This window comes from Kogia breviceps, chromosome 6 (genome assembly GCF_026419965.1).
Source record: "Kogia breviceps isolate mKogBre1 chromosome 6, mKogBre1 haplotype 1, whole genome shotgun sequence".
In the NCBI taxonomy this organism is placed as follows: domain Eukaryota; kingdom Metazoa; phylum Chordata; class Mammalia; order Artiodactyla; family Physeteridae; genus Kogia; species Kogia breviceps.
Window position 1 is genome coordinate 8,435,606 of NC_081315.1, and position 22,627 is coordinate 8,458,232.

General features: G+C 45.0%; 1 protein-coding gene across 14 annotated transcripts in view; it reads right to left on the reverse strand.

Moving 5' to 3' along the window:
• Window positions 1–22,627, reverse strand: part of FAM13A (family with sequence similarity 13 member A) — a 358,502-nt gene that overhangs the window by 8,665 nt on the left and 327,210 nt on the right. For 9 of the 14 annotated variants that reach the window (XM_067035488.1, XM_067035487.1, XM_067035490.1 and 6 more), the window contains 7 exons: window positions 18,059–18,272; window positions 17,386–17,524; window positions 16,527–16,608; window positions 15,466–15,686; window positions 14,739–14,822; window positions 6,980–7,075; window positions 5,588–5,671 (listed from right to left, as the gene is read on the reverse strand). In XM_067035488.1, the coding sequence (XP_066891589.1) occupies window positions 5,588–5,671; window positions 6,980–7,075; window positions 14,739–14,822; window positions 15,466–15,686; window positions 16,527–16,608; window positions 17,386–17,524; window positions 18,059–18,272 (920 nt within the window). Of the gene's footprint in view, window positions 1–5,587; window positions 5,672–6,979; window positions 7,076–14,738; window positions 14,823–15,465; window positions 15,687–16,526; window positions 16,609–17,385; window positions 17,525–17,979; window positions 18,038–18,058; window positions 18,273–22,627 lie in introns of all 14 variants that reach the window. The other 5 variants (XM_067035489.1, XM_067035491.1, XM_067035497.1 and 2 more) reach the window with 2 other exon arrangements.

Consider the following 22,627-nt stretch of genomic DNA (forward strand, 5'->3'; position numbering starts at 1 on the left):
ATATGTACACAGTAAATAAGGCAAATGCTAAACACAGCTACTCAATAGGGAAAAAAGCTGTTAAAAAATTAGTGTACAGCACAATGAACAGTTGTCAAGGCCAAGGGTAGGAAGGAACAATCATCATAACTTATACCCTAAATCAAAAGAAGCAAATGAATCTAAACATTCTCAGCTCTGTGACGATACCTAAAAAAAATCCACCACCAGAAATCAGTGCTTTAAAGCTTCTATTAGTTATGTGTCTCAGAATTTTTTTAAGCTATGAAGCTTTTCCAGAAATTCAACAATACGGCCTTTCTATTTAAAAGTTGAGATTACGAAATATTTGTGGTTGCTTGATGCAAAAAATTTTAGGAAAATTTTGAGAAGATCAAAACATTTATCTTACCACGATCAGAATCATAAAACTTATGTTTTTTCAAAGAGTTTCCAAGGACCACAGCTGTATTTTTCAGCATTCAGGGTTCTAAGAAAAGTGTGATATTCTCTGTCTTGATAAAAATGCAATTAGAAAAATGAGGTCAACTTATTTTTCTAAGAGAATGTCTTAGTGCCAATTTAAAGCTATGTGATTCTAAGAAATGATATCAGAGTCTGAAAGAAAGATTTTAAAAGAAGTAATTTACTGCCAAAATGTACAGTCAGAGCAGAAAAGAATGTCCTGATATCTTGAGAAATTAAAAAATTGGTTACGCATTCAGCTACATCAACAGCAGGATTATAACATCAGTTATCAGTTCAACCAAGTGGCTTCAGGGCCAGCGCAGCCAATGGCTCTCAGGAGGCCGGGGGAACCACTGCTCACAGGTAAAGTACAGGATTCAAACTGTCTGTGGCGGATTTTCTGACCATAAAGTTTGGTATGTTTATAATGGTGCCTCTGAAGAGAAATAAAGTGAATAAAGAAACAAACAAATAGGCAAAACCAAAGGACTCTTACATAACTACAATGAAACTACTGTTACGAAGGCATGAAGGTAGAGTTGGCAAATTAAAACTAAGTGATCCTTCCAGATTCTTTCTGCTGTGACTTTAGATCTTCAATCTCTTTTCTTGATCCATGGAAGTAAAAGCTTCATTATTAATTAAAAAAAATTAAAACCATTTTTAAATTCACAGGGTAAAAGTGGCTTTTAAATCAAGAGTTTAAAAGTTTCTCTTTTTTATAAGATGACGTGGCAAGTCCCATCTACATCATTTACATAAGAAGTGAGATAATACGTGTTGAGTACCTGAGCAGGTACACCGGGCTGCTCAGGCTCTGCCCACCTCCCCTTCCTGGATGAGACCAGGTGGGACCATCTGACTACAGACTCCATGCAGGGAGGGATTTGGGCCTCTCTGTTCCCTGCTGTTCCCAGAGCTCAGCCAATGCCTGCCTATATTAGGTGTTCAATAAATGTTTCTTCGTCCAGTAATTCAGCTTTAAAAGAGAAATGCAACTTACTAGTAAGAGCGTGTTAAAGCCCGAGACAGAAAGAAACGAAGTTAGGGGTCTAACTAAGCCTTATCAATTACACCCCAAGGTCCGGAGAGAACTTCAAAATGGGAGACTGTGTCTTGCACATCCTGAGAACTCAGTGTTTCTGAAGATGAAGCTAAACAAAGCTATTCTCAGTGAGCTGTGAAAAACATAGGGAAAAAGAAACAGCAAAACAGATCTTCCCATTGTGAGACCATCGGGTTGTTGTGGATACTGAGTAGATTCTAGAAGGAATCAATATCTAGATGACAGACGAGTAACTGAAAAAGAATCAGGGATCAACAGTGGCGACCAGTGGCTCCTTGGACCCAAATCAGAAAAAAAACTAAGCATTTTCTTCTTCTTTGATAGGATTGGCATAATATCTGGATTTCAGTAAAGAACGAGGTGGGCTGATCTGTGAAAGGAAAGCTGGCTGTGAACATTTCTGCAGAGTGCTGCTGCGGTGCTGATGTGAATCTGCAGGGAAGCCTCTAGCGGGCTCCTTACCTGACCCATCCTTACTCCATATTTAGCAGTCACTTGGATAAGGCGCCAAAGATATCCACAAAACGTGTAGATAACACGGCGGGTAGGGATATCTGGGTGTGCCGGAATATAAAGTCTAGATGTGATCTATTTCATGAGGCTAGAAGTATGGAGAGTAACAAACTGGAAAAATTCAAGGTCCTGTAATTAGATTAGGACAAAAACCGTGGACACACGGACACTAAGCATCCTTCGCAGAGGAAGCTGGGGCTGCATAAATCAACAGTGAGGCGGGGCGACAAGCCGTGCGTCTCAACCGGGGGCACGTCTGCCCCCTAGGGGGCCTCTGGCAACGTCTGAAGGCATTTTGGGTCGTCACACTGGGGAGGGATGGTGGGAGGGTGCCACTTGCGGCCAGTGGGTGGAGGCCAGTCCTCCACAGCAAAGAGTTATCTGGCCCAAATGTCTGTAGTGCTGAGGCTGAGACATCCTGCCTCAGAAAGACCAAGAGGAACTGACAGCATGTTGACAGGCACAGACTCTGAGAACCGAAGGGCCTTAGTCATCTAGATCAAGGTCAGGACTAGTCCTTGGTCCAATGTCGGGCTGGTTAAAGCACATCTAGAATAACGTTCAGTTCTGGGTATCAGTTTTTTTTTGTTGTTTGTTTGTTTGTTTGTTTTTTTGTGGTACGTGGGCCTCTCACTGCTGTGGCCTCTCCCGTTGCGGAGCACAGGCTCCGGACGCGCAGGCTCAGCGGCCATGGCTCACGGGCCCAGCCGCTCCGCGGCACGTGGGATCCTCCCGGACCGGGGCACGAACCCGTGTCCCCTGCATCGGCAGGCGGACTCTCAACCACTGCGCCACCAGGGAAGCCCTGGGTATCAGTTTTTAAGAGGGATATAGAGGGACTGGTGTAGAGCGCAGAGCCACTGCACTGCTGGACAGTCCGGAGCCCATATCGCATGAGAAAGGGTAAGAAGAACCTGGAGAAAAAATGTTCACAGGGTGTGGGTGGCAGTGGGCAGGGCAGGCGAGTGTACGTATGCTTAGTCCATGCTGCTCCAGAGGCAAGGCTAGGCCTGTAGGTAGAAAGTCATACAGTCGTAACTATGAATACTATAATTTAATTATTCCATTAATTCTATTTTATAGTTATTAAACTTATGCATTCTAAAATTATATAATTACTATACTGTTTTCGATAATTTTTCAAATGATAAGCTATAAAACTATTAATATAAACGTTTAGCTCTTGTTGATGCTGAGCCCATGTAACCAGAGACCTTACTCTCTTCCTTGCCGTAGACGCCTCAAGTTTGAGGGAGGAATAACTTCTTGGGGACGGTGTCTCTATTTTGTCGGCGAAGTTTTAGAGGAAACTCTTACGTTGGATCAGAGAACTGACTAGATGATCTGTAGGATTTTGGGGGCTGGAAGTTCTAGGGCTTCAGAACTTGAGCTGGCTCTCTCTCACACACAGCTGGTGTCTTCCCATAAGCATTAAAAATCAGGGATGGTTTTCAAAGAAACCATTTAGATACAATCTTATCTGCACACACACCAGATTCCAAATTATAACCGAATTTCTGAGAATTAGGACAGTCCAAATACATGCTGATAGACCTGGCCAACTGGGACAGAATGAACTAAAAGATGACACCTTTTATGAGAGCAATGTGATAACTGCAAAATTATCTGAAATGTTGATCGTCGTGAGGGCCAGTAGAAGAGCAATGGCCGAAACATAATTGTGAAAAAAATAAACTAAGCTAAAGGATAAGATTTGGAGGAACAACTTTTAAAAAGAGCATCTTTCCTGTATCTTCCATTCGTTTCATGAGCCAATTATCAAGTGTCATATTTCGGATGTGTTAAAGAACACATTTTTATCTGGGAATAGTTTTAGCGCGCGCTTCTAAGAGAAATATGCTAATTTTCATGCACACACTTGCCCAGATTTCTTCAATTACGGTGTTTTAATTCTTGTGTGAAATTATCAGCGAGATAAATTTGTCTTCTTTCATCAACATCGAGTCTTATTGTAAGAAAATAGCTCTAATTTTGAAGATACAATGTAGCGTATTTGCCTAAATTTCACATCTACAGCATTTTTATAAAACCAGTTCTGTTTAAACAACATGAATAGGGAGCACGATCACTGCCTAACAGCTAAAGTGAGGTCTGTGAAGTAGACCTTGGGAGGTAAAAAAAGGAAGAGAGTGAAGAGAAGAGACGGCTTTGTGGCTCTCGGCTCCTGACCTCAGTTACAGTGGAGACAATCAGGCAAGAAAGTGGAGCAGTTCTCAACTGGTGTCCCTCCGTGGGAACGAGGCCCCCATATCTTGAAATAATCGTTCCCAACTACGGTAAATAAACGACACCCCACGCTTGGGGTTGCCACAGAAATACGACAAGTGAAACTCTTGACACTCACTTCCACTTGGGGTTTTACTCCCGCTCTGACTTAACCGCTAAATAACAATCATCGATTTTTTTAAAAAAGATTGACTTTGACTTTTCATTTCTAGAGCCCTGTACAAGGCAGTCAGTGTGTGCAGTTGTCCGGAAACAAAAATATGAAAGAGGCTGATCCTAGTCTAGGCCAGTTAGGTCCCTACCGATCTATGGGCACAGATGGTTCCTCCCATTTCAGCAAAAGTAGCCACTGACGACAAGGATTATCTGTACAAAATCCATGATTACTACTGGTGGAAAAAACCAGAGCGTAGGTTCTGGTGACTGCTGGTCACAGTACTACATTCACAGATCAAGAACAGATTATAAAATTAGCACCAAGGACTAAATGTGCCAGGGGGAAGGCAAGAGGGAAGGAGAGTGGATGAAACTGTACCCACATATCTGTCAAAGGCAACTAAGATATTTGTGTATAACATGATAATTTTGTGTGTGTGCTACATACAGTGCCTTCGCTAATTTTGGTTTCGCTATAAACTTAGTAAATGAGATTTTTTTTTTTTAAGTTACCCAATGAGTTAATTTAACAAAATTTTGGAGTACAGAAAATCCACTCCTCAAATAGGGGGAAAGAAACAAAACAAAAAACATTTTGAAAACAAAACAAAAATCCCTGCAAGCAAAGTAAAAACCAAACCAAACAACACCAAAACAAAACAAAACACAACAGCAAGGGAATGAAATGAAACTAAGGAGATCAGCTGGTCTATAACATAAATAAAAGAGGACTGCTTAAAGTTGGTTTGAAGCAGCTGATTTTTTTTTCTATATTTATTTAGTTCTATTTTATTTATTTATTTTTAACATCTTTACTGGAGTATAACTGCTTTACGGTGGTGTGTGCTAGTTTCTGCTGTATAACAAATGAATCAGCTATACATGTACGTATCTCCCCACATCTCCTCCCTCTTGGGTCTCCCTCCCTCCCACCATCCCTATCCCAGCCCTCCAGGGGGTCACAGAGCACCGAGCTGATCTCCCTGTGCTACGTGGCAGCTACTGATTTTTAGGGAAGGCTGCAGGAAGCCATCACCAAAGGGCCCGATCACAGCGGCTTTCCATCCACAGGAGGGAGAGAGGGAAAGAGGGAGAGAGGGAAGGAGGGAGAGGCACTGCTGCGGATGTAGCAAGCGGTTAGCAGCTGGGGGTCTTCACCTTTATCTCCTTGAAGAAGGAAGCAGTTTCGCCCTCGATAATTGGCTGCAGCAAAGGGCTTCTCCGCTTGCTGGAAGGGGAACCCTGCGACAGGCGTTAATAGGCAGGTTACACAGAGAACTTCTTTCCCCACCCCCTTCTGACTCACAAGTATTTACTTCTGCCTTTTAACTACAGACTCGAACCCTTCCCCGCCAGGAAGTCCCAGGAAAACCAGACACAACTGAAGTTCTTGTCCAAGTTGCTGCTTCACTGTGGAGCTCTCCCCGACCCCCAACCACGGAGGCCACATGAAAGCAAGGACGGCACACGGGTATGTTAACCAAAGGCGCAGAGTAACCCCGAGGAGAAGCACCCGCCTCCCGCCTTTCCTCCTGGTCACCGTAACTTCCAGAGCAACTAATGCAAACGTCAGCTCATCGGGTGACGCACAGGTCATCAACAGAGGCTATACAGTCACCCCGCTTAGGGACACTAGGGACCCCCGACTGGGGAATAAAAAGGACTTCTTAGATGTAATCCTTTTGTTGGTTAGTTTACTGATTTATTCTGTAGAAAACTTCTAGAAAGGTAGCTTTCTTGAAACACACCTGCCTGAGGTCTCTGGACCCTGCCCCATTCAATATGAACAAACAGACTGTTAAAAGACATATAAAGACTGTATCTTGGGCCTAGAAATAAACAAGGAGATTTAAAGGAGGAATAGAAGAGCAGCAGCTGAGAAGAATACGCATTTCAGCAACAACACAAAAGCGAGGCCGCGCCTGCTTACTACAAAGCCTACGGGCCAGCGGAGGAGCCCTCAGAAGTCCCAGTTCCGAGGCCCAAAGCCGCGAAGTCCAAGGGCGGTAGCCACTGAGCACCGCTCACAGCTGTTAGCTGCCCTCCCTCTCCTTCCACCTCCCGCCTTCCTACATCCTCCAAAAAGAGGACGGCCCCTCTCCCGAGGTGCTCAGAAGCTCGCTCCCCGGATCTGATTCCAGCAGGGCTGACCCATCTCTTGGAGGTGGAGAGAAGACAGAGAACAGAGGCCGCTAGGACTCTTTGTAGCGGGGCCCCGGGGACGGCACCGCCCCGTCCTCTCGCGGCTCCGCCTCCGAGGAAAGCGTGGGAAAGCTGGCCCAGCACGTGTCAGATGGATGCAGGCGGCCAAGGCGTATCCCCAAGAGGGAAAAGAAATTTCTGTCGGCCTCAGATATGCTCTTTTCTGGCCAACATAGCCTCAGAAGTCTTGGATGAATCACTCATCCCTCAAGCTTAGGGGCCATGGATACTCATGGCAGGTTCAACTCTGAAAGACGATTCTTTCATGAGAAGGCAAGCTTGGGCCCGGATCACATAGCCAGGGCCCACGCAGCCAGGTGACCAGCAACCGGGCCGCGGTGTACTCACAATGACGGGGACGGCGCTGGCTCGGGACAGGATCTGCTTGACCAGGCGGTACCTGTCGTACAGCGGTTTCATAACCTGACGTTCACTCTTGCTCACCTGAAATGCAAGAACGGAAGAGCTGAGGAGCTCGCTCCCGGTGGCCGGCCACGTTGGCCAAGCACGCTCCGGGCCGAGAGAAAGTACAGGTGACGCAACTGAAGACTCGCCACTCTTGCAAAATTTATGAAACTGAAACCATGAATCAGTGAATATTTAAAATACCTCCTTCAGCTGCAGGTCATTGGAAATCACTCCCTCAGCAGTACTGCTTTTCTTCCATCAAAACTATGATCACTGTTAATTATTAGTTCCCTATGTAAAACTCTTGAAGGTTGAGAGTTCCCAGATGATTCACTATTTTCTAGGTCCAGGGAAGAAGAAAGCGTGTGTTTCTATTATGCTACTTACCATGCAGTTCTGTAATCATTTAAAAAAAATATATATGTCTTTCTTCCCCCTGGAATTGTTGTGTTTTTAGGGACAAATTCTGGCAAATAGTAGGTATTCAAGGAACATAATGCCCATAGAATACATGGACTGATTCATCTCTGTAGCCCTAAAATCTGACACAGGGCTCAAAAATGTTTACAGGACTGACTCTACAGGCAGTGGGGGGAAATCAAGCTCAAATACCTGGCATAGTATTGGAAGCCCTTCTTTACCTGCTTCTCCTCCTCCTCCTCCTCCTAACTCAAGCTCCAGAGAGAAACTAGGTTGTAGCAAACCTCCTCGTCTAGTTCCCTCTGTCCTGGAATGGCCTCCTCACTGCTCCCTGGTTTGGCAAATTCCAGATCAAGACCCATCTCCCACTCCTGTGCAGCCTTCTTCCGACACGCGCCCTTCCGGGAGACCTGCTCGTTCTCTCCTGCGTGTCACCTACCGCAACCTGTGCATACCTTGTGCTTCACACATGCTTTGCTATAGACAGAGCGTTTGTGTCCACTCGCTCCCCCGTCCCCGCTCCAAATGCATACGTTGAAAAGGAATGCCCGATGTGATGTGACGGTATTTGGAGGTGGGGCCTTTGGGAGGCGATTAGGTCATAAGGATGGAGCCCTCATGAATGGGATTAGTACCCTTAGAAAAGAGGTCCCAGAGAGATCCCTCACTCCTCCTTGCCATGTGAGGACAGCAAAAAGATAGCTGTCTATGAACTGGGAAGTAGGCCCTCACTAAACACCAGCACCTTAATCCTGGACCTTCCAGCCTCCAGGACTGTAAATTTCTATCTTTTATAAGCCATCCAGTCTACGGTATTATAGCAGTCCTAATGGAGGATGTATTTTTATACTCTATAGTAACTATTTGTTGACACGTCTGTCTTCTCTTTAGACTATAAGCACCTTGACACCAGAAGTTTGTGTTTTTGTACCCCTGGTAACTATTTCAGTGCCTGACATGATAAAAGTATTCCATAAATATCTGTAAAATGAGTGAATGAATATTTCAAATATAAATAGGTATGCCAAATTCATAAATATGCATTTGTTTACTTAAATGGAGTAAGAGATGAAGTATCTTTGTTTCAAGTTTGCTGTTGGTCTTCTGCATTTTATTTCTACTGCACACATAAGGCAAGGGTTACAGAGGTAAGGAAGGGCAAATAGTATTCGCTTTGACCATTTCTCTTATGGGCCTTTTGGGCCTTCAACTTTGAAGACAGGTCTAGATTATGCATGAATTGATTATCCTTTGTTGCCTTTTTTATTTGCCTTAATCAAAGTGATCGACAGTAAGTGAACTTTGGATAAACTTGATAGAATACGGCCATTATGCAAAGACATCTTGAGGATTTATCTTCTGTCATCAGCAATAACAATAATCACTTCTTTCTGTCTCTTCCTGTTACCAAAATATCAAGAGGCGGCATTTTCTTGCTTTTACTATCTACCATATTAAAAGGAGTTTTAAATTTGGTATTTCATAACTGGAAGGGAACACAGGAATTATTTCATACAAAAGAAGAGTGAGGGTAGAACCACAGGCATCACTACTACATACCTACCACAATGGCTGACATGAAAGACAGACCGTGTCAAGTGTCGGAAAGAATGCTGAGAGACTGGAACTCTCTCTCAGTGCTGGCAAGTGTGGAACACTTCGGAAAACTATTTGGCAGTATCTCCTATAGCTAAACATATGACTCATCAATTCCGCTCTTAAGTACACACCAAACAAGTGTGGTCTTAAGTTCAACAAAAGACATGCATAAGAATGTTCATAACAGCACTATTTATAAGAACCCCAAACTGGAAACCACCCATATGTCCAACAGTAGAACAAATAAGTTCTGAAACTGAACACTACACAGCCAAGAACGTGAATGGACCCAACTATATGCAACATCATGGATTAACCTCACAAAAATAAAGCCAAGGAAAACAAGCCAGACACCTAAAAATACGTACTGTAAAGTTCTAATTATACAAAGTTCAAAAATAAGCAAATCAAATGTATAACGTTGGAAGTCAAGAGAATGGCTTTTGTTGGTGGGGTGGAAGGTCATGGTATTGACTGGAAGGGGACATGAGAAGGGCTTCCAGAGGGCAGACCACATTTTATTTCTTTTCTTTTTTTTTTTTTTTGCCGTACGCGGGCCTCTCACTGTTGTGGCCTCTCCCGTTGTGGAGCACAGGCTCAGGACGCACAGGCTCAGCGGCCATGGCTCACGGGCCCGGCCGCTCCGCGGCACGTGGGATCCTCCCGGACCGGGGCACGAACCTGCGTCCCCTCCGTCGGCAGGCGGACTCTCAACCACTGCACCACCAGGGAAGCCCCACATTTTATTTCTTGATCAGGATATTGGTTACGTGGATTTGTCTACTTTGTGAAAATTCATCAACATATATATTTATAATTTAGGCCCTTTTCTGTATTCATGTTATACTTCAACAGAAGCTCAACAGTAGCCACAAATAAGTGAGAGGAATAGAAATAAGTGACTTGTACAACCTCACATGTAAAACGACAAAATTTAGTACTGGAACACATGAAATAATTTATTTTTTACTACAAGATGTATTCATTAAATGTATTGCAGATGAGATTAAGGCACATCTTAATTTTCAACCCATGATATGTGGCGAAATATTACGTAAGATAAACAACAGATGTTTAGTGACCAAAAGACATGCGAAAAATAAAAGTAATAAGGAGCCAACATTTCCCCATTGCAGACTAGCATCCTATTACTACATCTGACCATAGAACAAAATGGGTTTGAACTACACGGGTCCACTTACACGCGGATTTTTTTCCATAGTAAATACTACATTACTACCCGATCTGCTACATGGTTGCATCCATGGATTCGGAACCTCAGATATGGTGGAACTATGGATACAGAGGGCCGGCACTAAGTTATACTCATATTTTCGACTATGCTGAGGGTTGAACAATGCTTAACTTCCGAATTATTCAAGGGTCAACTGTAGAAACTTCTTTGGATTATAAAAGTAGACTTTGGATTTTTGGAAGGAGACTTACTGCTAAAATCAGCCAGACTTGGCAAATGTGACAGAATCAATTTCCTTTCTAACTCTTTGTTCAAAAACCAAATTTTCTAGTTAGAGTAGATGAAGAGGATAGCTGGCTTGTATTTGGCTTGTAACGCTGATATTTAGATTTTCTATGAATTGCTCATTTTAAAAATGAATGACCCTCAGAGCTAATCACCTGTGAGAGATCTGATAAAATCCAGTTTTTGACTATGGAGAGTCAAAACTTATCATGATTTTACCGAAGTTAATGCTCGCATTTGATGGAAGTATCTAAACACCAAAACCATCCATGATCTTTAGGTCTGAGGTGATGGAAAGAATACTACTTGGTTTACACCAGGATTATTTCCATGATAAATGTCTGAAGCCAAAGGCTTGGTGATACCAAAAGTCAATACAATTTTCACCCTTCCTAAAGCCATGTCTTATGTAATTATCAGTGCTGGATTTGTGAGCAGAGCCAAAATCTAACCAAGAGTTAGAAAAACAAAGCAGCACCCTGGTTAAAGTGTTAAATAAAAGGGCCGCTGATATGAAGTGGACCACGGGCAAACTGTTCGGAAGTTTCCCATCTCTTATTCTCGAGTCATCAGCTGCTCAGGGATTCCACTCCTAACCAAGAACAGCCCTTTCAATGAGCCAGTGAGGTTGAGTCTCGGTTTCTTGACTGGTAAACTGCAGAATTCAAATTAGAAAATCGTCATGATCCATAATTGCTTAAAAATGACTTTAGGCCAAGCTTATCGTGTATTGTCTTTCCAACATACTTTCCCTCTTCTTGCTTCAAGCCTTTATTTAAATTTTCATTTAAGTGGCAGCTCTGAGGGGCTTTCAATGTGTGGAAATAGGGTTAAGACTAAGATACACGTTTACACCCAAGTCAAGACAGCGGGAACATCTAGCTATGAAGATCTAATGGGTGAAGGCAACACCTTCCATTCAATCTTTGCTTTTGATGGAAAGAACTCTTCGTCTACTAGTCTCTTTCTTACGACCCTATTTGGTTGCTCTGTAAGTCTCAGAAAAATATATCAAATCTCCTTAGTAAAACAAAAAATGGTCTGAATCTGTGTATGGAGGGGCGTCTCTGAGTCATAAAACCACTAGTGGGAGAAGACAAACGAGACGCGTTCTCATGATGGCTGCATCCTTGGCCCGTGGAGTCGGAAAAGGGTGACCCTCTCTTCTTCACTATCAGATAACAGTGCTAGGCTGACTGGGCAAAGATCAGATCAAATAATCCCAAACAGCAGATAAACAAATGACAGTATTTACATGTGGCTTTAGAATTTGCATTTAAATTTGAACATGGTGCGCTTAGGGTCCTGTTAGTTCCCCGGGTTTTTAAACAAAAGATTAAAATATATCAATGAGAACCCAGAAGTTGTGAGCAAGTCGCTCACTGTCTCCCCTCCACGCCATCATCGGGGTCTGCAAAGAAGGTACGGCGGGGAGCTGCAGCTGTCTGTTGGACTTCTGTGACGTGGTCTTCTGATGAGACCCTCAAATGCTGAAAAGGACACACTTCAATAATAATTCATAGGGAATTATGTGCCAGTGTGTAAGTGAGCGTGTTTTTGTTTTCCTTACATGTGTCGGTCTGTCTGGAGGGTGTCCCGTTAGAGCAAACAGCCTTGTTAAATTAAAACATGTACAGAAGCAGAACACGTGGCCTGTGATTTTGACTGTTTGTGTCCTTTTATACCAGAATCTGTAGACTCAGCAAAAAACCATCAGGCTCGGGCTTCCCTGGTGGCGCAGTGGTTGAGAATCCGCCTGCCAATGCAGGGGACACAGGTTCGTGTCCCGGTCCGGGAAGATCCCACATGCCGCGGAGCAACTAAGCCCGTGAGCCATGGCCGCTAGGCCTCCGCGTCCGGAGCCTGTGCTCCGCAATGGGAGAGGCCACAACAGTGAGAGGCCCGAAAAAAAAACCATCAGGCTCTAAGCATCTGCTTTTCTAAAAAACCCGGGGTTTGGAATGACAGTTTAGCTCTGGAAGTATATGTACTTTTCGCATTTATAAGTCCAGGGTCCGTGGCAACATCACAGATCTAAGAATGAAAAGTTCACTCTTGGATTTTCAGACTGGCCAGATATCAAGTGAACTCTGCTTTTCCTGAGGAGGCTGGAGTATCACGTTCCAGAGACAGGCAGACAGCCCGACTCGGGAAAAGGAATAAAAGACACTTGAACTTCCTAGAGCATTTGTCCCCTGCCCTGTGAGATGCTAGAGTCCAGATCCAGAAGTGTCCTTCCTTCATCTAAAAGAATGATGAAAGAAAGGACCACGAATTAATAGTTCATATTCCTAATGATAAGAGTGCTAAAAAATGTGCATTTCTCCTGATTCAATCATTTAATAAGAAGTAGACAGCAGAAGGCAGAACATATAATTGTATCAGAAGTGAACCCTATCCCACCCATCTCTCCTCAAAGCCACTCTGCTCTACTTCCTCAACGCCAGACAGCCTACAGGTAAATGTGTGTGTGTGTGTGTGTGTGTGTGTGTGTGTGTGTGTGATGTCATTTAATCTCCATGACAACCCGTAACAGACATCCATTATGAAGACGAAACACTGAGGCTCTGAGAGTTACCTAAGCAGCGGGGTCACGGAGCCAGGGTCAGCAGGGCGGAGGTTTGAATCTAGGTCTGCTGACCTTCGTGTCTGCATGTTGCCACAGTGCAGGCAGGATGAGAGACTCTGTGCCCAACTCAGAGCAACAAGTACCATGGCACACACACCCCTGCGCTGACAGTAAGGTAAAGACTAGTATTCAGCCGAGAGATCTCGGGCCTGACAGGCAAGGAAGTCTTTAAAGGAGTCTGTCTATGTCATAACCTGAATCCACACAATGGAAAGAAGGAAGATACATAAGTCCTACCTCCCTCACGGAGGCCCGCCTGGTGGCCGTGAGGAGAGGCCTTGAGTGGAGAAGGGGTTTCTCGCTGTTAGAAGAAGTTTAGTGCCATCTCTACAAGTTTTGAATACCCCAGAGGTGAAGGACCAAGTTTCACAATGCAGTAGAGCTCCAGAGCATTTGCTATTGGGTTCAACGCCTTTAAAAAGTCCGAAACAAAACCTGGCCTGAAACATGACCATTATCCCAGGGCACCAGTATTTTTCCACTGCAGGGACAGGCCAGCAAAATCAATCATCGTCAGCTCCAGTTTTTTTTTTGGTTTTGGTTTTTAATTTAGACCTAATAAATTCAGAACCAAAATACCACGGAGGATCATTCAACGGACAGTTTATTGGGCACGTGCTCTGTGTCAGGTCTTGTGCTAGGTCGCCGAGGACCAGGTTCTCCATTAGGTAAACAAAACCCAGAATCCCGGCCCTCACAGATCTGATAGTCTAGTGCGTTATTCTCGAAGTTTCTTTATCTGAAAGAGCATATTTTTGATGAAAAGACTCTCTCCATTACATAGCTATGGCTGAGACTGGAAAAGAGATCTATGCATTTGGGTGGCATAAAAATCCATCTGTGAACACACACTTCACGCTTCCTCACACCTGCTCTTAAGAACGTGTCTTGTCGGGTTCTTGACAACATTCTTAACGGAAGGTTACTAAGAGTCACTGACGGGGCGATCTGATTACGAGGTCCCTGAGGAATGGAGGAGAGGGCTGTCATGCTACTCTCTCCCCCAGGACTAACGACGAACATTCAATCAACGCTCTCGCTGGGTAACAAATCGCCTCAAATGCTTCCAAAGACATATTTTGGATCCCTCACACTTTTGGTTCTGGATGGCAGCTAGAACTTCTCTCCCAACGCAGGTTGCAAACGGCACTGCAGAGAAACTGAACTTTAGGGCAGATCATTCTCGTTTAGCACCTTCCTTTTATGGATAGGAATGCCTAGAGCCGGCGATGATGGCTTTGTGCGGGCGGAGAGAGGGGCAGGCACGCCTCCTCACTCGAGGGCTCTGTGCACCGATTTATATCCCCCTCCACCATTTTCCCCTCGAAGGAGGACACCAGTGACCGCATCTGAGTCGCAAGCTAATTTTTCTCTGGAGCTTAATTAAATTTAGCACCTACTAGATAGTGGAACTCGTGTCATTGGTTTAGCCTTCCGAAAGCTTGCTTCTGGTGAAAATACAGAGTCATCTAAACATCAGGGAACCTCATCTGCAAAATACTGAACATAGAAGATCCACTTCTAAAGCCAGGTAATTCACCCCAATCAGCAAATTCCGTGCACTCACGTACCGGCCGTCCATGAATGCTTTCATAATATAACAGAGCTTTCTGCAGGGCCACTTTCTCGTTAGCAATCTGGTCTTTGGTCATATCCTGTATAAACACAAGGAGAGAGAAATGAGAAAGGGGAAAACATTTGTGAACGTCCCGACTTCTTTACTTAGTTTCACACATTTCCCACGGTCAGGTTAAAGAGAATGTTTATACAACAGCTCTCCCTAGCTCGATCCAAAGCTAGGAATTAGCTATTCCTGGTGTCTTACAGGACACACAGACAGCACAGCAGAATCGCCACCTATGAGTACTCCTATCCCCCACGCAGCGGGCAAAGGCACGTTGGACTGGGGTAAAGCCAAGGCCGCAAGGCGCATGGGGCTTAGCTCGCCGGCTCCGGCAGTGACCACGGTTACGGGACACACGCTCCCAAAGGCTTGTCTCCAATCCTCCCTCCTCAGAGACTCAGCGCGCTGCCTACCGACTGAAACAAGCCCATTCTGCAACCCGCACGACAGGGTCTCCTGCTTGCAGCCTCTAGTCCAAACCCAAAGTACCCACGGTTAAAACACTGAGTGCGTTTTACCTGCTCCTCTGGACGTCTCGGAGCGTGGGAGGTTTAAAAAGGTGTTGCCCTGTCACCCTTCCCATTGGGACACCCTGGGACAAGCCCTGCCATCCTGCCACGCTGCCTGCAATGCTTAGGACTGGCGGCCGGCCCGGGGCCTCCACAGAATCACACCTTAATGTCCTCAGGACGGCTGCTCTCCGCGCGCTTCTCCTGGAGCTTCCTTTGGATGGACCCCAGTGTGGCTCCGACGCTGGGCTTTGCGGCTTTATCCACCACCTCTTGTTTCTTCTCATCTTCTTTCTCCAGTTGGGAGCCGAAGCTCTTAGGGAGAGTATAGCTTCGCTGCCGCGCCCTGGGGCTTAGGTCCTCTTCCGATATCTTCAGTTTTGACTCTACGAGAACAGATTCGGGGGTGATGTATGGGATCCGGCGCCTGCTGAACCCAGATTGTTGTTCTATGCTGTTAACGACTGCTTAGCTTGTCTTTTTTCCCCCGCCATCAAGTATCTAATTATAATATGAGTCGAAATCCCCGGGTTATTGTGTTAAACCCAAGAAAAACGATGATGTCTTCCTGGATTATCTGGTATGACTTCCTAACCCTAATTCCTGAGAAAGTTTTAGTTCTTTAACAGCCATGCGTTAGCCACGACCAACCTGTCTGCTGTTCTCAGGATGAGAAGAATGTCTTCCTACACGGATTCCCTTAGCGTTTACAGGTATTTGCAGATCCAGCGCCCAAATGCTGGCCAACTTTTTCTGTATGACGTATATACCTCATTTTGGAATGATTTTCACTTTGTATTCTATGCTACTGTGTATACGACTCTGTGTCCTAAAAGCCAGCAAGCGCTTTGAGGGACAGGGACCAAATCCTTCTCATATCCGTCTGCGTTCTGTGTCTTAATTCCATAGCAAATAAAGCCTTGGATTAAACAGGTGCTTCGAGTTGAAACCATCATCCTTATATTGGTGATTTAGGGAAGTAAAAAAAAAAAAAATGCTGCCGGATTTGCATCTTAGCTCATCTGGGTTTCCCAGTGACCGAGGCCATGGGAAGACATGGAGAAAGTGTGCCCTGGATACTTAAGAGCCCTGGGAAGCAGCTTCAAGAAACTTGTGTTTCCTGGCATATTTTAGCAGTGGGTGGCACTCAGCACGTGGTGAGCTCACAGCTTCTGCACCTGGCTTGTTCTCGGGAGACCACACCATAGGTCTAGACCTTTACCTACCTTTAAGTTGTTTCCGGAATTTGGCAAGGTCATTTGTCCATTTCAGCACCTCTGGATTGGCTGCTTTGTCGCTGTGGGAAGGCTGAGAAAAGGAAATCTTGAGTAAGTGTTTTGGAATTGGGGCAGGAAGAAGAAGAGTTATCAGTTTGTTTTAAACAGGAAGGCGAAGTTGAGTTCCACTGGAATAATAAATGAACCGTGATTAATCAGAGCAACCCCACAGGTGGGATTCCATTATCCTTCTTTATATCTGGTTGTTTATTTATTTTTCAACACTATCTGGTTATTTTTGATGCTTTCAAAGAATTCCTCAGAGGCAAAATTCTGGATTTTTATGATCACGGACTTCTATGAGGCCCATGGCCTCTTTTCCTTTATTCGTAGGGCTCAACGTGTCAGGCTAACAGGATAGAAAGCAGAGGGGTGCACGATATTTTGCACTACAACCACCACGAAAAATGCCTTTTTTTGCCACTCTTGTGAGAACTACTAAAGGACAGAGCTGGGAGTAGAATGAGGTCAGCACTAATAAAATTTTAGAAGATAATCTTGCATTACGTTTTAGGCAAACAAAACACTTCATGTGATGATTTTTCCCATCCCTGTTCACCGACCAATTTGCAAGACGTTGAGGAAAGCATTCAATTCCTTGGTAAGGAAACACCTGTTCAGGGAAAATGCTGAGACATGACGTCTGGGGTTTATCAGGGTTTATTACCCGGTGTTCATTGCCTTTTTGTTTTGAGATTCCCTAGGAAATTCCCTTCACCTTTATCACTTCCCTGAGCCGCTGATGCTCAAATATATCACATCGAGGGAGGCGGGGGGACAGAGAGAAGCCAGGGAAGGAAGCACTCACCTTGTACTTCCGCTCCTCTTCAAATCTGTCTTCGAACTTCCGGATCTTCTTCTTAAGGCTCTGAATCCGTCGCGTGAGCTGGGCAGGTGTCAGGCCCTCTTGCTCGTCCTCGTAGGAGCCCAGAGAGGAGCTGCGTCGCCTGTGAGGGGCACGGTGCGGGGTCAGCTTCCCTAGGCACAGTCACCGCCTGCTGGGAGGGGCTCTGGGGATGAGGGCTGCGGCAAGGGGAAGGCAGGGGTGGGTGGTGGTGGGGGGGGGGGCGGACCGTCCAGACCGTGTTTATCCTCTCGAATAAAAGAAAGCTGACTGCTAATTCACCTTGTGACCCTGAGCTCTGCGTGTCCTGCCTTTGCAATAGGTCCCATCTTCTCTAGCTCACCTTTACGCCTGGCAAAGCTAGGACTGAAATGTGCACGGTGGACCTCACGGTTAAAGATGAGAGAGCTCTGGAAAGGAGGTGCTAATGGAGATTCAGCTGATGGTGCAGTAGCTGGGCCGCAGGTCAAGTGAAAAATTACAACAGCGAGTGTGCACTAGGATGAGGGATTTCAGATGGGTCCCTCCATATACTTATGACTTAGTGAAAAGAATTACCAGCCACCAGCGACATTCCTAGGTCTTCCAATGTTACAGGGATGGAACGTTTGTGCACCTGCAACAGAGAGACACGTACCTCATGAAAGGATGGGAATTGGGGGGAGAAGGAGGCACTTCCGTGTCGTCCAGGTGCTGCCTGCTCTGGCCGTAGGCGTAGAAGCGGGGAGAGGGCATGGGGTCGCTGTCCTCATCCAGGAGCTGCCGGATCAGGCGCCCTGCCTGCGGGGAGAGGCATGCTTCGTCGGCGGGCACCCTCTCCTGCTGCCACGAGGAGAGAGCAGGGGCGGGCTCTGGAAGACATCAAGGGCAAGGGGGCCACACTCTTCTTTAGAGCACGCTTGTTTTCTGAATGCATCACGAGGAACTGAATTTGGGAGGCACTGGAGGGTTTCACGTTTTATTTATTTGTTCATTTTTTGTTTGGCTGTGCTGCACGGCTTCCAGGTTCTTAGTTCCCCAACCGGAGATCGAACCCGTGGCCCCTGCAGTAGAAGCGCAGAGTTCTCACCACTGGACCACCGTGGGATTCCCAGTTTCACATTTTAGATGGAAGGCTGTAACTCGGGACACTACGCCCTGACCGGAGTCAGCAAATCCAACCGACGGCCATCGTCTACCCTCGGTCTCCATCCTCACTTGCCTTCAAAAGAGACTGTGCCAGGGCTGCCCCGAGAAGCAGTGTGTGCTTCCAACCTTCCCCACAGATCGCGGATGATAATAACTTCTCCATCTGAAGGCGTTACGCCTGGGAGGGAGGGGTTTAGCATCACGGCTGGACATCCCTCCCTGAAACCACGACGGAATCGCATTAACCTTGTGCGACCCCGTCGATTTAGGAGTTTACGCCCTCCGTTGAGGTCATTCAGTAGCTGTTTCGTGTGCTTCTGCTTAGCATGTTAGGATTTAGCATGTTTAAAATACATGCTCTGCGCTTGAAACTTCAGAGGCTACTTAAGACTACAGTTAGGGCTTCCCTGGTGGCGCAGCGGTTGGGAGTCCGTCTGCCGACGCGGGGGACGCGGGTTCGCGCCCCGGTCCGGGAGGATCCCACGTGCCGCGGAGCGGCTGGGCCCGTGAGCCGTGGCCGCTGCGCCTGCGCGTCCGGAGCCTGCGCTCCGCGAGGGGAGGGGCCGCAGCAGGGAGAGGCCCGCGGACCGCAAAAAAAAAAAAAAAAAAAGACTACAGTTAAAGTAAGATACATGCATAAAATTAGTCAAAAAAGAAAAAAAGAATGCCTTATAAAGGACAAATCAGTATGAATTATTTCAGACAACCTTGAAAAAAAACCAGACTTAGCACAAAATCCTGATTTGTCATTTGGGAGGGAAAAGGATGATATTTATGTCCTTTCACTGCAGGACCCGCCTCAATGTATTTCTTTCCTCAGTAAAAAAATCCTATCTGACATAGTTTAAGGATAGATCTCAGATGATGTAGGGTGTTTCATTTGTAATACTCTCCTTCATTAAAAAAACAAGAAAAGATTATGCTTTAAATACACTTGTGGATATTGTGATTTACGCAAGGCTGGAATTTGGCCATGATCTTAAATTCTTGGATTCCCACAGTTTGAATCATGGAACAATTGCTCCTTCAGCTATCAAAGTATTTCTAAAATCTACAAAACTATCTTAAACAAGTGCTTACTCAGTATTTTACTTCCAAAGACCATACTGTAATCACGGAACATTAAAGCTGGTGGAAACCTCATACATCATCTAACCTGGTGACTTTTCAAACCTCGCTGCTTGTTAGGGTCACAGAAAGAAATATAAATAACTCCTAACGTACAGGTCCTTACACCACCCAGTTAGGCAGAATTTTTAGGTGAGGGGCCACATATGTGTGAGAGACACACACGCAAACACACGCTCTCTAAAAAGCTTCCCAAGTCTTCCAAAGTGCAGTCAGGTTTGAGAACTACTGATTCAATCCAACAGATCACAGATAAGGACACTGAAACCCAAAGAACTCCAGAGTGAATACCTAATCAATGACAAGGGTTGAGTGTAGAAACTCCGTCTCCTCCTACCCTCCAGGACAGCACTTCGGCCCAGAATGTGCCAGGTGCCTCAAGGACAAGGGTGACTGTCTTAAAAAAAATCTTAAAACCCCACAGCACAGCAGGAGAGTTATAGGCACAGAAATTTAAAACAATGAACCTCTTGTGGAATGAGGCCCACGGGTTCTCAAAAGTTAAAGACAGCCAAGTTACCTGGTAACACAGATGATGCTATAAATACCGTGAAAAACGAAAGCATGTTAAAGACAGAGTCTGGCCTATCGAGTCTTAAAGAGCAGCAGAGAATATGCTGGTAGACAGGCAGGGCTGAGGCCGGAGACGAACAGGAGTTGTTTCATTGTTTGTACTGGCGCTGTTGGCCGCTCAGGTCCGAGCAGCTCTGCACATGCCAATGGGAAAGAGCGAAAACGGATTGAGAGGTGAGGGCGTACGAGGGAAGGAGAAGGTGAGCGGAAAGCCAATTCCTAGAAGAATAACAAAAATGTAGTATAAAGCTGCAGAAAATGGAACTATTAAACTGAGTAGACGACATCGTCTAGTTCATGATATTTCATAAGACAGGAGTAATTTTCTGCAAGGACTAAAATCAATGGAACCAGGACAGGGAAAGGGTTAAGATGAGTCGAACGGTAAAGCAGCAGGCAAATCACCTCACTGCCAAGCGGCGAAGGAGCAAAACCCCTGGGGGAGGGGCTCGGTGGTTGGTGAGGACAGAGGGCATCGGCTAAACGGAGTCTGCTCTTGATGTTGGCATGGGTGTGCTGTCTACTTTGACCTTTCTCCTCATCAAAACCCAGTTTGAAAAGGTGTTACTTTAGGTCCCGGAGCCCTTTAGCCTGTCTGAATCTAGCAGATAACGTCACTTAAAAAATACTACAACTGAGCTTCCCTGGTGGCGCAGTGGTTGGGAGTCCGCCTGCCGATGCAGGAGACGCGGGTTCGTGCCCTGGTCCGGGAGGATCCCACATGCCGCGGAGCAACTAAGCCCGTGAGCCATGGCCGCGGAGCCTGTGCTCCGCAACGGGAGAGGCCACGACAGTGAGAGGCCCGCATACTGAAAAAAAAAAAAAAAAAAAAAAAAAAATACTACAACTAACCTCTGCTTTGAGCTTGAACGCTGCGGTCTCTGTGCGCCAGAATTTTTGCAAAAGCAGCATGTGTTTGGGACCGTGAACCAAACGGGTCTCCAGTAAAAAATCTACAGTGATCCTGAGTTAACTACAAAACACTAATCAGGTGCCTGTTTGATGCTCTGTGAGTCACATGAGGCCCTCCCTCAGGCCGCCTCTGTGTCAACGCAGCTGTCCTCTGGGGCTCCATTCTCGACCCATGGCTTCACTGACAAGAAGACAAAATGTGCCATTTTCCTAGTGTCACCAGTGGTGTATATAAAGTACATGGCTAAAGAAATTCTAGCTTATGGGTGACGGTGTTTCTTGAATCCCCTTTTTAAATTTTTATTTTTTACTGTATGATTCTGTTTATTTTTTAATTGAAGTAGTATTGGTTTACACTGTTATATTAATTTCAGGTGTACAGCAAAGTGATTCAGATATATATATATGTACACACATATATATATACACACACACACACACACACGTATATTCTTTTTCAGATTCTTTTCCATTATAGGTTATTACAAGATACTGAATATAGTTTCCTGTGCTCTACAGAAGGTCCTAGCTGTTTATCTATTTTATTTATTTATTATTATTATTTTTTAACATCTTTATAGGAGTATAATTGCTTTACAATTGTTTACCTATTTTATATACAGTAGTGTGTATCTGTTAATCCCAAACTCCTAATTTATCCCTTCCCATCCCCTTTGGTAACCATAGTTTGTTTTCTATGTCTGTGAGTCTATTTCTGTTTTGTAAATAAGCACATTTGTATCATTTTTCTAGATTCCACATATTAGTGGTATCGTATGACATTTGTCTTTCTCTGTCTGACTTAGTTCACTTGGTATGATAATCTCTAGGAAATTCACTTATGTAAAAATGAGAAATATAAGACCATTAAGAATTTCAACCTTCTAAGCTGGGACGAAGTGAGAGGGTGGCATGGACATAGATACACTACCAAATGTAAAACAGATAGCTAGTGGGAAGCGGCCGCATAGCACAGGGAGATCACCTCTGTGCTTTGTGACCACCTAGAGGGTGTGGGATAGGGAGGGTGGGAGGGAGACGCAAGAGGGAGGGTATATGGGGATATATGTATAGCTGATTCACTTTGTTATAAAGCAGAAACTAACACACCATTGTAAAGCAATGATACTCCAATAAAGATGTTAAAAAAAAAGAATTTCAACCTTCACAAAATAAAAAGGTATGTTTCATCATTAGCTGCAGATAGAACAGAAGTTTCTCACCTATGCAACATGAAATGCTTAAATGATTTCTCTCTCCTTTTTCTCTCTTTAATTCTATACAGTCTTATAATTTAAGGCTCCTATTCAAGAGTTATATTACATGTATTACATGTAATACATAGTTCAATATAACTAAAGAATCAGTGAGACCAACTATTCCTCTGTTTCAGTTTGAAGCGCTCTCGGAATACAAGGCCATCGCACGTTTTGATAGTTGGCACTCAGAATAACAAGAACGAAGC